This window comes from Denticeps clupeoides, chromosome 17 (assembly GCF_900700375.1).
Source record: "Denticeps clupeoides chromosome 17, fDenClu1.1, whole genome shotgun sequence".
NCBI classification, from domain to species: Eukaryota; Metazoa; Chordata; class Actinopteri; order Clupeiformes; family Denticipitidae; genus Denticeps; species Denticeps clupeoides.
The window spans coordinates 15,632,389-15,646,411 of NC_041723.1; the positions used below are offsets into that span (position 1 = coordinate 15,632,389).

The window sequence follows — 14,023 nt, forward strand, 5'->3', positions numbered from 1 at the left end:
GGAAACAATTAAAACGTAAATGATAAAAAAAGAAATAATGATACTAGTCTAAAGGAGGCCAGTTTTCAGAGGCATAAACGTAATTAAAAAGGCTTTTCCAAAAAACAATGAGCCACTTAGAGTGACAGACCTGCATTAACGAACATCATTCCACCGGAACTCAGGACTAATTGTAAAGTTCCTCTTTACATGTATGTAGATACTCCATCATTAACAGACATTTCCAGTTAGAACATTAACATTGTCTTAACAAGGTTTTTGATTTTTTTATGTACAAAACAAGGGTTTCCAAACAAAAACCAGATAATTTCTAAAAGAACAATGGTGTGCATTTAGACTCAACATATAAGGCTCTGCAGCATTCATTTCTTTTTGATATATATCATTATTCAACAAACCTCTGATCATATTTGAATCAGAACTGTTATTAACTGAAATTGGTTTTCACCAAAAACCTTTTACTGTTGGTTGATTTGATCATCAGCAGCTTATTATGATAAAGAATGTGTGCTGGTGTTGAAACAGAAATGTTTCTAGAGCTGTATATGGGTTATGGGTTTGGTAAAAAAAAAAGTTCTGTCACATAGAAGAATGTTCTTTTATGTTTAACTTTTCAAAATTTCCCAAATCTTTGCAGGTTTTCTTCTATTTATTCATTTACACTTCTGAACATTAAGACTTTTGGTCCTCACTAAGATATAAATACAAAACACACACACACATGCACACACACAAGGTTTGGGGGATGGGATGAAGGCTGATGGACCTTAGGTTGTTTGGGGTGCAGGGCCCAGCCTTTTGCTTAAGGGGGGAAAAGACCCCTTTTGAAATGTAGGGTGTGTGTGTGTGTCCTTCTCCACTGAAGCGTCTCTCACCTTACACACGCGAGCGATGCGCGACACAATGGTGTTGTCAAAGAAATCAAACTCCTTGCCCGCTTCGCTGAAGAAGAAGTAAATCTTATCATCATCGCCCACCGGGTTGCCCACGGGGAGGCTCTCCTGGATGTAGGCGGAGCCCACGAAGGCGGGGTCTGCGCAGGAGACAAAAAAGAAAAAGACCCACAGGGGAGGTGAGAATCCAGCCATGCTGCAATGCATCATGGGGCGGACAGACTGCACACTGCGGCCCTGACGTCAGTCAGCCCAGTGAATGAGACTGAATCATTGCTGCTGGCCTGCGCGCCGCCACCAGATGTAGAGCAGGCCTCAAAAAAAAAAAAAAAAAAAACACGTTGCACAGCTTTCAATGGTGTAAGAAAAAAATACATATATATTTAAGGCTTTAAGGCTAAAATATTTATAACATTCATGTCGTTAGTCATACTAGCCGTCTTGCTGCCTGGTGCTTTTACAACTGAAGGATGCTGATAGCTGAAGTAGAAGCTTTTCCGGGGTTTTCTTCTTTATAAGACACACACCCTCCCCAAAAACAGCGAGCGGGGGTGGTATGTTCGGTGCGGGTTTCCATCGACCTGCCAGGTAATAGCCGGGCGACGCCACGGCCCTCGTAGAACGGCAGTGCGTGAGCGTCCGGGACGTCTCCCTCACCTTGCAGCCAGTTCAGCGAGTTTTCCGTTTTCAGCGCGCTGCCCTGGCCCAGGCTCTTGTAGATGATCGGTTCGTTTCCTTGGAAGTTACTGACCGTGCCGGCATACAGCTCCCCATCTACATGAGTGCAAAAGTGGACAACAAAAACAAAGCATTCAGGCAACGTAGTGTGCAAGTTTTCTAAGGTCTGGAGGAGCCGCGCCTTTACCGGCTATGATGGCAGTGGACTTGTATTCTGGGTTGAAAGGGCATCTGCTGCGGCCGTCCTCCGTCACGATCTCCCCCGTCTCGGCCCTCACCAAGGAGAAATTGCCCGTATGCTGGCGGACAGACGCAGAACACGTTGAGAAACAGTCTCCGGTATGCTTTCCAAAGTACATGTTGTTATCTCGAGATAAAGGGAACGGGGCTCATAAGAATTTGGAGAGCCCGTTCTCGACATCGTACAGGGAGAGGGACGACGCTGCTCGCATTCGTCACCGCGAAGAGAACCAGTGCAGAGGTCAGAACCCAAAGTACGGTCAAGAACCCAGTGTTCTCCTGCCATGAGTGTTTTACTCTCCATCGTGTCAAAGCACAAGTTTGATGAGGAACATCTCCAAATGGAGGTACAGAGAGCAAAAACACTTTAAAGCAGAACACGCACAGTTGTTCCCTTCCTGAACATAAACTGACACAGTTTCTGCACAAAAACTCTAAAGCACAGGGCCAGTGGTGGCCTAGCGGTTAAGGAAGTGGCCCCGTAATCAGAAGGTTGCCGGCGGTGCCACTGAGCAAAGCACCGTCCCCACACACTGCTCCCCGGGCGCCTGTCATGGCTGCCCGCTGCTCACCAAGGGTGATGGTTAAATGCAGCGGACACATTTCGTTGTGTCACTGTGTGCTGTGCTGCAGTGTTTCACAATGGAATATTTACAAAACATTGCTGAATGCATTTATGCAAACTTATTCAGAATATTTTTAGAATACATTTAATACAGTTTTGGAATACATGTATAAAACAGCTGTTCTCTATCATTTTCTGTTTATTTTTTGTTTGCAGAACTTCTAGGTGATTATTTACATACTGGAAACAGATACACGACAGATGGCAACTGGCATATGAGCATCCACACAAATGCGATATCAACATGGACATAACATTTTGCGCAAATATTATATCCACATTGAATGCACAATGCTAAAAGCATTTTTTAAGTAGCTGTGTTATAAATATTGCCTTGTCAAAGGTAACATGAATTGAATACAGATGCTATTTCATTTTTGTATTATGAATAAATGTCGCCGTTACATATATACCAATTACCTCCTGCATGAAAATGAACATGATCTGTAATGTTATTGATCACTGGACTTTCTGAAGGAATTTCTGGACACGATGGGTAGTTACAGAAGATAAAAAGAGGCATGTAGTGGTGTCAGGCTGATCGGTGACAGTAGTCCCCCTGTCTCTCTGTCTGCCTGGATCTGGTTTAAATCAGAGCTCTGGAAATCAGAATTAGCCTCGCAGAGACAGAACATCTTTCACCTTCAGCATTCGGACGGGGAGCTGCGGCACCTATATTTTGATTGACTGAGTAAATTGCGTGGCTAATTACTCCCCCCAACCGCCCGCCCATCGACCCAGCCGCATCCTGCAACAGATGTGGAGCTTCATCACCCTTTCTGTCTCTCTCACATACACACACACACACACACACACATACACTTACAATGTAGGCACAGATGGGGCTGAATGCGTATGTTCCGCAGACGTAGAGATGAGTCGCGTTCACACGCAGTAAAATCTTGATGTAATTGAAGCAATCCGTCTGCACCATAATAAACACACACACACACACACACACAAAAAGAGAAGAAGAGCATGTGAGCATCATAAATGTGGCACTTTAAAGAGGTTCCACATCAAATATGTAAATTCTTCAGTCAAAAAAAAGCCTAAATCGAAATAAATATATAAAAACGGTTCATCAAGCGTCTCTCCAGAACTCATTCTCACACTGCCTGCCTCATCACTTCCCTTCTCAGGCGGAGTGATGGGACTGCTGGCAGATGTGTGATGAGTGGATACACACACACACACACACACACACACAGAAATCCTTGCTTCTGTGATGTACAAGGAGATAATTCTGTGATGTACAGGGACATAGGTTTTCTTTAAATGCATCCTATGCCAGGAAGATAATGGGTATAACTAGAGCTACCAATTTATGGAGACAAATGTATGGGGACACCAATCCTGTCAATGTCCCTATAAGGTCAAAGTGCAGTCATATCAAAAGTCTCTATAAAACACACATAGACCTTACTCACATTTTTTCTATCCGTTTCCCACACACATATAAAAATGTGCACACACACACACACACACACACACACACACACACACACACACACAGGCCTCACTGCAGACATATCAATCAAGCAACAAATTAAGCATGCAGATTATTAATCTAATAACATGCTTCTCCCTGAAACGCACCCTGGCAGGCAGAACAGGGGAATTTTCCACTTAGCAGCGCCCCGCTGTCCCTGGGCCCACACACCGAGACCCGACCTGGACACTCACCTTCAGATCTTTCCCCTTAAAACTGCACTCGTCCCGTTTTTTCTCCGGCGTGCTCCACGTTAACTGGAAACAAGCAAAAATGGATTCATTTCTTTCTTTGAAATCGGGTCAGGAAATATGGACACGACGCTGGACAGCCTTTACTTGTCATCCACTTCTCCCTCGCTTTTGCAACAACAAACACGTGGCGGCCATGAGGACCAGAGGACAGACATATTGCAATATTGTGCTTTTGGGAGTGTCGCGGGTCGGAAGACAGAGGGTGTTTACTCTGACCGGTGGCCAAGCGGCACAGATAAAGAGCTTTACAGCGCTCCTTCTCGCCGGGCGCACTCACATCGCGCCGCAGCCTGCTGATGTCGGACAGGTTGAGGGCGAGGAGGGTCTCCCTCGCGCCGACGTAGAGCATGTTGTCCTCCTTGCTGAGGAGCAGAGAGGTGTAATTGAAGACTCCGCCGGCCGAGAACCTTCTGGCTGACCGCTCCTTTGCATCTGCGGGGAGAGAGCAGGGGAGAGAGGGGCAGAGGCGATATCCTTATTAAGGGAATGTTGTTCTGGAGCCCCGGCCCGGTCACGGCGCTGACGCTGAACTCTTCTGGCTGACCGCTATCTTCGAGATAACAGAGGGATAAGGCACACCTGTACATGTGCCGACAAGGGAGAACAAAACATGTCCGATGTGCGTGCGAGCTTGACGTGCGAGCACATCCAGAAGTTCCGAACTCCAAGTGCCCGGCACACTCTGTCATTAGCCGGCTCTTCCTGTGGGCTGCTCTGTTGTTTTTCTATTCAGTTTTCATTTTACGTTTCCGTCGGCGTTATTAAGCCACAAACAATCATGACATTAAACGTCTCTCGGTATGTAAGTAGAGAGGTGAGAGGTGGCCACAATTTCATAAAATGTCTGTCAATGTTATCATTCATTTAAATTAGTCACGGACTACATTTACATTTACATTTACATTTACAGCATTTATCAGACACCCTTATCCAGAGCGACTTACAATCAGTAGTTACAGGGACAGTCCCCCCTGGAGCAACTCAGAGTTAAGTGTCTTGCTCAGGGACACAATGGTAGTCAGTGGGATTTGAACCTGGGTCTCCTGGTTCACAGGTGAGTGTCTTACCCACTAGGCTACTACCCCCCCACCCAAGACTAAACTTAAGAATTGAACTATATTGCATTGTTATTGTTAGAAACAATACGTCTCACATAATCATTCATTCAATGTGATATATTTTGAATACATTTAAAGTACACTGGCATACTGTCAGAATATTCTGTATTTAATGTACAAGTCTGTATTTACGGTGTATTTTCCTTTTCTGCAACACTCATAAAGGGGGAGTTTGGGACTTTAGGACAAGGAGGAGCAGCCGAGTCAGTCAACCCCCCCAAACACACACAGACGACCACCCATTCCAGCCAATCTGAAAAGCTGCCGAAAGCCAAATCGCCCCTGAACCGCACCGGCAACCTTTCAGAGGCTCCCGCTCTCACAACTGGTCTACAGGAATTTATATGGGGCTTTAGTCAGCAAGTCTGAGACCCGTGTTGCTTCAGCTGATTTCTAAAGCGTGCAAGACGCTCCAGACTTCTGCACAAAAGTCTTCTTTTTTTCCTGTGAGGAAGCGGTCCAACAGCAACAAATCCAGCATCTGTGTGTAAAGTGAGCTCAGCCCAGTTCAGTCCTCAGCAGAGTTGGCAGGTTGTTCTATAGATTTTTTTTAGCAATATGTGTTTAAAACAAAAAAAAAAAAAATCATTTGTATGACTGATCCGTAAATGGGAACGCGGTAGATATTTGAAGATTATTTTGGGGGACGAAGTGCAGAAATTCCGTGTGGCCCGCCGCCTTCACCTCTGGTCTACGGGGAGGAGTCCCTGCTCCCGGCGGGGACAGCAGGAACGTCATACTACCAGGGGACCATATTAGGGCCTTGATCTACCCCCTGCCTTTCTTCCCGCCCTTCGATATCTCTCTCGTGTGTGACTCCGGGATGGAAATCGACGCATGTACCACTTACTTCGCAGAGCTTCTGGGAAATGTATCGCTGATTTACAGAGGTAAAGACAAAGGGCGCGGCGCAAAGCGAAACAAGGCTTTAAAGGGATTTGCACTGAGCAGGACGGGAACCCAATTATTCTCCGGAGCCGAGTCGCCGACGCTGAGCTCTCCTCCCCCTGCTTAGACAATGAGGCGAGTAATTGGCCACTATTAAGGGAACTTGCAAGTGTGTAAGCCCTCCTCTTTATTTTTCAGCCTGCGGATTTGGCATCAGCCGTTGCTAATTGTGGAGACGCTATTATCCCATGGCGCTGTGTGACTTTAAGCCGCTACAACCGCAACCAATTCCACTCAATAGCATTTACAGCCATGATGTCCTGTGTATTATTTACAAGCATTAGTGAGGAGTTGGCAAAATGGCATCAAAAAGTAGCAATGGCTGAATATGGAACACGTTTTAGCATAGATATAGTCACCAACATGAATAAAATTTCAATCTAGAATTAGTTTCTTTCTTTCTTTTTTTTTTTTTTTTTTTTTTTTACCTGACTGTCACTTAATGTAAAGTGGACTGATTATTTATTTCTGAATATGCGTCCTGTAAAATCCTCTACCCTGTGCATCAACTCTAGTGAACTTCTGCAACACTCTGAAGCTACGGTTTATTTTTGCCGGGAATGGCTCCTTTTCTTCTGTGGCTGGTCGACTGTAACTCAGCCCAGTTCTCTGGCATTGGATAAAAGGCCCAGTTCAAAATGTGCACTTGAGACAAGAAAGCCTCTACAAGTGCACTAATGAAACGTTTTGTGAAAGATCTGTTCGTTTGGAAACGGGGTCATCAAAAGCCGCACACCTGAAGCAAACCCTTTACAAAAACAGGGAGATTTTCCATTTTTTTATATAACCTAGAAGGGTTATAATTAATGGATTAGTCTGAGGGAAACTGTAACTATAAGAGATTAGGTATTAAAATGCACAGCTAAGAGAGAAGATTAAGATTCTGGTCTTACAGAAGCATGTTTGTCTATAAGAAACTGCAGGGGAACTTTAAAGGCTTTCTTGAGAGGGGCTTTTATTAAAAGCATCAGTTAAGATAAAGACGGAGAGGAGGGAAATGTAAAAAACGTCCAAAAAAAATCCATCTCGGTGTTCAGTTCTATCGCTAGCTGGGGTAACGGTGGGTCACCCCTCTTAGGTTACATTACAGGAGCCTGTCCTCAATTCGCCCCCCCCCCGCCCTCCCCCCACACAGACCAGCGCCTCGGTGACAATCTGCGATTTGATTGTGCGGATGACTCGGGTCACTTCCCCTCCAGGCAATTCCATGATGACAAGCCTCCGCGCCGTCCCCGTCCCAGCGGAGTGCGCCGGGAAAGTGGAGCCTGAGACGCTGGAGGGGGGGGGGGCCGCGGGCAGGCAATTGAGTGCTGTTTACGCACCGAGGAGGCTCAACATATCATAACTTGTTTGGCTTCGCTTTGTTGGGTCCCACCCCCCCCCCCCCCCCCCCCCCACCCCCAACTCTAACTGGGAGCCCACAAGCGCCGAGCTGAATGCTTCCTGCCCCCGACGCTTCAGCGGCCCTCTTTAGCTCGATCGCCCAGACATCGTCTACGCGGTATTATTACCCTGACGAGGCCAAGTGAAGCGCACCGCGCTGATAAAAGCCCCGCTTCAACAATCACGCCACCGTTGTCTGCACGAGCCACCCAGGCCTGGGAAAGTTCTACAGGGGTGTGAGGGCAGCAGTGAAGACCAGAGGAAAAGCGGGCCGTGGTGGTGCGCACAGAGGGCTTCGCGGCGGGGCTGGGAAGACGTCAGTCAGGCCGGCGCTCGACCCTCTGATGGTGCGAGATGCCCCGCACCCCGCTGCTCGTCCACCACGCCACTTTTCAGCTACAGACCTGAGTGGGATTCTAAATTCACATGCAAACAGCCCTCAGTTCTCTGTGCCTTCAATAAGTCATGCGCATAAAGCAGCGGAAGCAGCGCTGCCAGATATCAAATTATTTCAGACAAAAATCATGTCAAAATGCACCAAAACGGTGCAGTCAGCAGACATCACAAACGCGATCTACATCTCAAATAACGCCTCGAAAATATACCGGGTCTCTTCAAGAAACCCATTCTCGCCCTCTACATTAAACATCTTTCTAAACACAACACACACTCTCTTACACAAACTCACACACTCGTTTCACACACATTATCTGTAAAACTCACATGCTCATTCTCATACACACACACACCCCGTCTCTTTCTCGCACACCCACACACACTATTTGTTCTCTCTCTCACACACACACAAACTATCAAAACACACTTACATATGTTCTCTATCTCTATGCATCTCTCTCTCTCTCTCTCACACACACACATTTGCATCACTAACACTCTTACATTGACACACTCTCTCACACACACATACACACACTATCAAAACACACTTACATATGTTCTCTATCTCTATGCATCTCTCTCTCTCTCACACACACACATTTGCATCACTAACACTCTTACATTGACACACTCTCTCACACACACATGCACAAACTATCAAAACACACTTACATATGTTCTCTATCTCTATGCATCTCTCTCTCTCACACACACATTTGCTCACTAACACTCTTACATTGACTCTCTCTCTCTCTCTCTCTCACACAGACACACACACACACACACACACTACAGAGCCGCTCTTTTCTCACCCTGTGTCTCATACACACTCTGTCTCTCTCTCACGCCATGTCCCCGGTCAGCTGTAAGTAATATAAGACGGTTGACGCCATTACACAATTACATGTCATTTCAGAAAATATGCCGCCGCTAAACGGACTCTGATCCCCCCCACTCGACTTGCTAATCCAGTTAGCAGGAATTCATTATGTGGGTTCCCTTTTTAGGGAACCGTGACTATTTTACAGGAGTGGAATTCCCAGTTGGCCTTTCTGCAGCACATGCCCAAAGTTAATTAGAAGTGCGGGAGTATCCCGCCAAATACAAAAAAAAAAGAAAAGCCGAGGACGTGTAGCGGCCCTGCGCTCACCGCGCCAGATCAAAGGCATCTGAGCGAGCCGCCCGGCTCAGTTAATGCCCACCGCTTCAGATGGCTATCGGCTTTCAAAGCCGAGCCCGCTGAGGCATGCTGTTTGTTCCTTGTTCTTCGGACAGTTCGCAGATGCGGGTCGGACTGGATACGGTATCAGAGCTCATTTCTGATAACTCCAGTCAACCTCACACTGGAAAACGCGAGCGTAAAAACCTGCAATTTTCAAGTAGCGCGTCAGCGTAGAACCTTTGCTTTTCATTTACAGCATTTATCAGACGCCCTTATCCTGAGCGACTAACAATCAGTAGTTACAGGGACAGTCCCCCCCTGGAACAATTTAGGGTTAAGTGTCTTGCTCATGGACACGATGGTAGTAAGTGGGATTCGAACCCGGGTCTTCTGGTTCATAGGCGAGTGTGTTACCCACTAGGCTACTACCACCCTTTTCTCTTGTTAACAGCTAAGATGTCAGTACCAGGTACAAATGACAGAGATCCCGCTCGACAAATGGCTCTGCCGGGCTGGACAGACAGCCTGCGGAGAGATTCCAATTCGTGGGGTCCTTCTGCAAGCATGATGCAGGGCGCCTGGACGAAGACACTACCTGTGAACAAGTGACCTGACGAGAGTCCAGAGCCTCTGGGCTTCCTTAATTCCACGCATAAGCAGGACGTATCGGAGTAACGACTAACTGCAAACAGACGGGCCGAGGAAGGACTGCTGAACAACAAAGAAAGAAAGGCTATTTCTATAGAACATGCAGCAAACTTGTTTACTTGAACAGCTAAATCTTTCCGTTTTACAGGCACAACATAGGTCGAGACCCGTAATTTTTATGGCCAATAGCCTGTTTCCATGTCTAAAAAGCTGAGCGTATGATCGATGTCAGTGTCTTTAAAATGGAACCTAGATTAGCTCTGTGCCGCTTAAACCCCGTGGTTTAAGCGGCAGTGTGTGGTATATTTATTTCTTTGCAATTTAGCCCAACTCCAACTTCAGCTGCATCTCCGTCTGGGAGCTTAGTCACGTTTTACTGTAAATAATAAGACGCTAGCGTCACATCAAGTTCACGCTGTATTTGTCTGCAGTGTTAATGCAAATACCAGTGAGAGTTGCAGTAGCAGTTCATGATTGTTCCGGATGTTTTTTCACACACCATAGTCTCTGTATTCTGCATTTAAATCCTGCATTTCACCGGCTCACACACACAGAGCCAAAATTCCCAATAAATCGGTGAAATTAGTTCCTGACGTGTTCTTGCAAGCTGTTACGGACCTGTTGTTTGTACGGGCTGCGCACTGAAACCTTATCCTCCTGTTCCCTCTCAGACAGAAATGGACACACCATCCCCAGCTCTTAAATGCTCTTTTACTTAAGGAGGAAGTGGTCAGCGTGGCACTTGTGGGAAAGCGCAACCTCCGCTACATGGCGGTTTAAGTGCCTCTTCCCGCCCGTGAGAAAGCTCTGGGGGTCCCGGCATCGTCCACCAACCAGGCCGTTCTTGTACAACCCCCCCAGAGTCAATAAACACGTGTGTGTGTGTGTGTATATTTATGCATGCATGTAATTTTAGATTCATTTGTGTGTGTGTGTGTGTGTGTGTGTGTGTGTGTGTCAAATTAGAATTCCTTTGTTTAATGCGTGTGAATTTCTGCTGTGTTTGTGCTTGCATGACTGTATTTGAGTGCATCCTGGGTGTGTGTGTGTGTGTGTGTGTGTGTGAAGATTACATCAGCTCCAGTACAGGTCAGTGTCCCACGTGCGTCCCTTCGCGGGCCCTCGCTGAGTTAAGAAAACCTTGATGAAATATGGATGACCGAACAGAGCCGCAGCGCTGCAGGGGACGGGAGGGGAGGGGACACTGGCATCTGGAGGATATTAAGACGTCAGGGCGGGAGGAGCGATGCGCTGGGAGATTCACGAAACGTGCGGTGGGGGCTGCTGCCTCTGGCATCGGACTACGCCCCAAATGGCGGCCTGTCAAATACAAATACCATGGTGATGCTGGACTCGAAGCCCTCGCGTTGCGCCATGGAAACAGGTAACCCTGGGAACAAAATTGGCCGGCTGTTAACAATCTTGCTCTGCAGCTGAGAGGGTCAGGAGAGGAACGCATTAATCTGCACATTTCGCCTGAATTCATGAGGCAAGGCGGTGCAATTACAGATTTCACGAGCGCCACAGCTTCCTTTAAAAGCAGGAAACTATCAAATGAAACTCCCACAAAGTTTCATAGCCTGCGTCCTACCAACAACTTTATCAACGCTGTGATCACATGTTTCGAAGCTGTAATCATAACCATCATCATGTGGACCAGATGTGCTGACCCAGAGATGGTTCTGGAATTGAAAGCAAGGGCTCATTCTATCACCCCCCCTTCTTCACTGCTCTGTCCTTCTATCACAATTTAGCAGAATATGAATGAACAAAGATGTGTTTAAGCACTGAGATGATAATGTAAAATTGTAATAATTTACTTTAATACAAAGTAATGTGATAGTAATTTATTTTACAGGACCATGTTATAGTTAGGCCTTATCAGGGCTCTTAGTTTTTGTAAACTCGAACGAGAATTGCTGGTGTCTTTTGATAAAAGTGTCTGCAAAATAAAATAAAGTAAAGTAAAGTTATAGGATATCTGTTGATGGTACAATGCCAATCAAAAATTTCAACACAGTTATGTATATCTCATGAAGGCGGTAACAATGATATGGGTTATGATGATTCATAAAACATACCTTCAAAAAAACAATAACTATTCAGCACAGTACCATGTGCTGCAGATAAGAGTTTATGGTATATTGTATATGTTATTATAGCACATTTGTAACACAGTACATTTTATTTGTTCCTTCATTGTGGAACTCGTGGGTTCCCACTGCTGGTGAGAAGTGAACGTTGTAATATGTGGGCAGTGGTGGCCTAGTGGGTAAAGAAGTGGCACTGTCAAGGTGCCAGTGAGGTCCCCTTGCTCAAGGTACTGTCCCCACACACCGTTCCCCTGGGCATCTTCAATGGCTGCCCGCTGTTGACTAATGACGATGGGTTAAATGCAGAGGACACATATTGTTGTGTGTCGCAATGACACACAAAATCATGCTCTCCTCCCCAAGTTTCATAACCACTGATGCCAAGATCAATCCAGTGATTTTGTGATGGAGTTCAAAACTAAAATAATATTACTGTGACACACCACACCACAGCTCTATTCCGTGGGGCTCCCGCCCCCAAAACAGGACTTGCAGCGCGGCGCCCACTCTTCGGTGCGCATGCTGTCAAAAGCTGACAGCTAAATTGGCAACTTTATTTAATAAAGGGGGGAGTTTAAATAAAGCGGAGCTCCTGCCACTCAGCCGGCGTGTTCGTACACCTCAGACGCTGGCACAGCCGCGCTCTTATCTGCGTGATTAATGGGGCTGAAATCAGAATGTTGTTGCGTGCTCGCGGGAGGGGCCGCGGCAGAGTCCGAGAAAGCACCCAATCGCCGTTCATGGTCAACTACAAGCGCTCGCCGCGATTGGCTGACTTCTAGGGCAGGCGTGGGCACCCCAAGCTGGAGACCTCAAAGAGCAGCTCCCCAGGCAGGCAGCGCACTGTCACGCAAACACAAGAGAAAATCCGGCAACTCTTATTCATCGAGGGCCCAGTGTTCATATAAGCGCTCGGCGGATTCGTTATCTCGTTTGACAACACTGTCACTCCGAGTTAGTTCCGAGCGAACGGCCCGCTGGGCATCTGAGCCATTCGATGTTGCTTCCTGCAGGTCAAGGTCAACTTGCGCTGGAAATAAAGCAACCTATGGAATCGAATTGATTTGCACTTGATTTGATTTGGTATTCCACAGCATTAAACAAAATTTCGAACATCTCAATTTAACAGCTGTAGTGTAATGAAAGAATTTAGGTAAAACCTTTCCAAATTCTTCACATAACCCATGACCTATAAAAAGAGAGAAGCATCAGCTCTTGAGTGCAACCAAGGAATTCTCCTGAGGATGTTGCAGGGTCATGAGAGCTGGCCGATGTTGGACATCCCTTTCAGCAGTACTGCTAGTACGTGCCGCTTTCTTTATTGATGCTACCCGGCAGGAACTGTACATTTCTTACCAGAGGCAGAGGCGTCGGAGCCCCAAACATGCCAACTGAACTAATGCTCACCACGTTGAGTTTGAATCCTGCACCCGAAAGCATAGAACAAGAAGTGTTAGGTCAGATTTACTCCACGTTTACTCTCTATTTGGAATTAGATGAACAGAATGCTTAAACACTTAATTCAACACACATTTAAGCCACAATTATAATGACCAGTCTGCATGGGCTGGATTTACCAGTGGAATGAAGGGCCGAGGAAGCGTGGCGCACCAGCGTAAACTGCTTTTAGGTGCCCCGTTAAAACAACGGATAAGCTCTCTGGCATGGAGCACATTAAACAGCAGGAACGAAACAAAAAAAAAAGCGAGCGAGGAGAAAAGCAGATGTAGTCCCTTCTCCGTGAACCCCTGATCCCTTCTGATAGGCGCTTAATGAGAAGCAGACGAATGTTCACACCATAACACACACAAATCCCCATTCATTATTCATGGCAGATTAGCCTCTTCATTAAAGAGGCGGGAGAGGGTAGAGGCGTGGAGAGAGAGGGCCAGGGGGAGGGCTGCCTCTCTTTCCGTTTGGTTGGGCCTGCGGATGTCCAGTTGAAGTGAGGGGGGTGGGGTGGGGTGGCGGTGGCATTGCAGGATAACCACCAGACCCCAAGCCCCTCTGGGTCGCAGAGGAGCACGCGATGCTCTGATGCACCAAAACGCGCCGTGACAGCTCCCCAGCAAGCGGGTCACAGACACTGA

At 46.7% G+C, this 14,023-nt stretch overlaps 1 protein-coding gene across 6 annotated transcripts in view; it reads right to left on the reverse strand.

Moving 5' to 3' along the window:
- LOC114766680 (semaphorin-4B-like) overlaps nucleotides 1-14,023 on the reverse strand; it is an 88,049-nt gene that overhangs the window by 11,993 nt on the left and 62,033 nt on the right. For all 6 annotated transcript variants that reach the window (XR_003742844.1, XR_003742843.1, XM_028957763.1 and 3 more), the window contains 6 exons: nucleotides 4,460-4,614; nucleotides 4,123-4,185; nucleotides 3,263-3,361; nucleotides 1,759-1,870; nucleotides 1,551-1,667; nucleotides 876-1,033 (listed from right to left, as the gene is read on the reverse strand). Coding sequence is in view for 4 of the 6 variants with exons in the window: in XM_028957763.1 (XP_028813596.1) it covers nucleotides 876-1,033; nucleotides 1,551-1,667; nucleotides 1,759-1,870; nucleotides 3,263-3,361; nucleotides 4,123-4,185; nucleotides 4,460-4,614 (704 nt within the window). In the remaining 2 variants the exon portion in view is untranslated. The remainder of the gene's footprint in view (nucleotides 1-875; nucleotides 1,034-1,550; nucleotides 1,668-1,758; nucleotides 1,871-3,262; nucleotides 3,362-4,122; nucleotides 4,186-4,459; nucleotides 4,615-14,023) is intronic.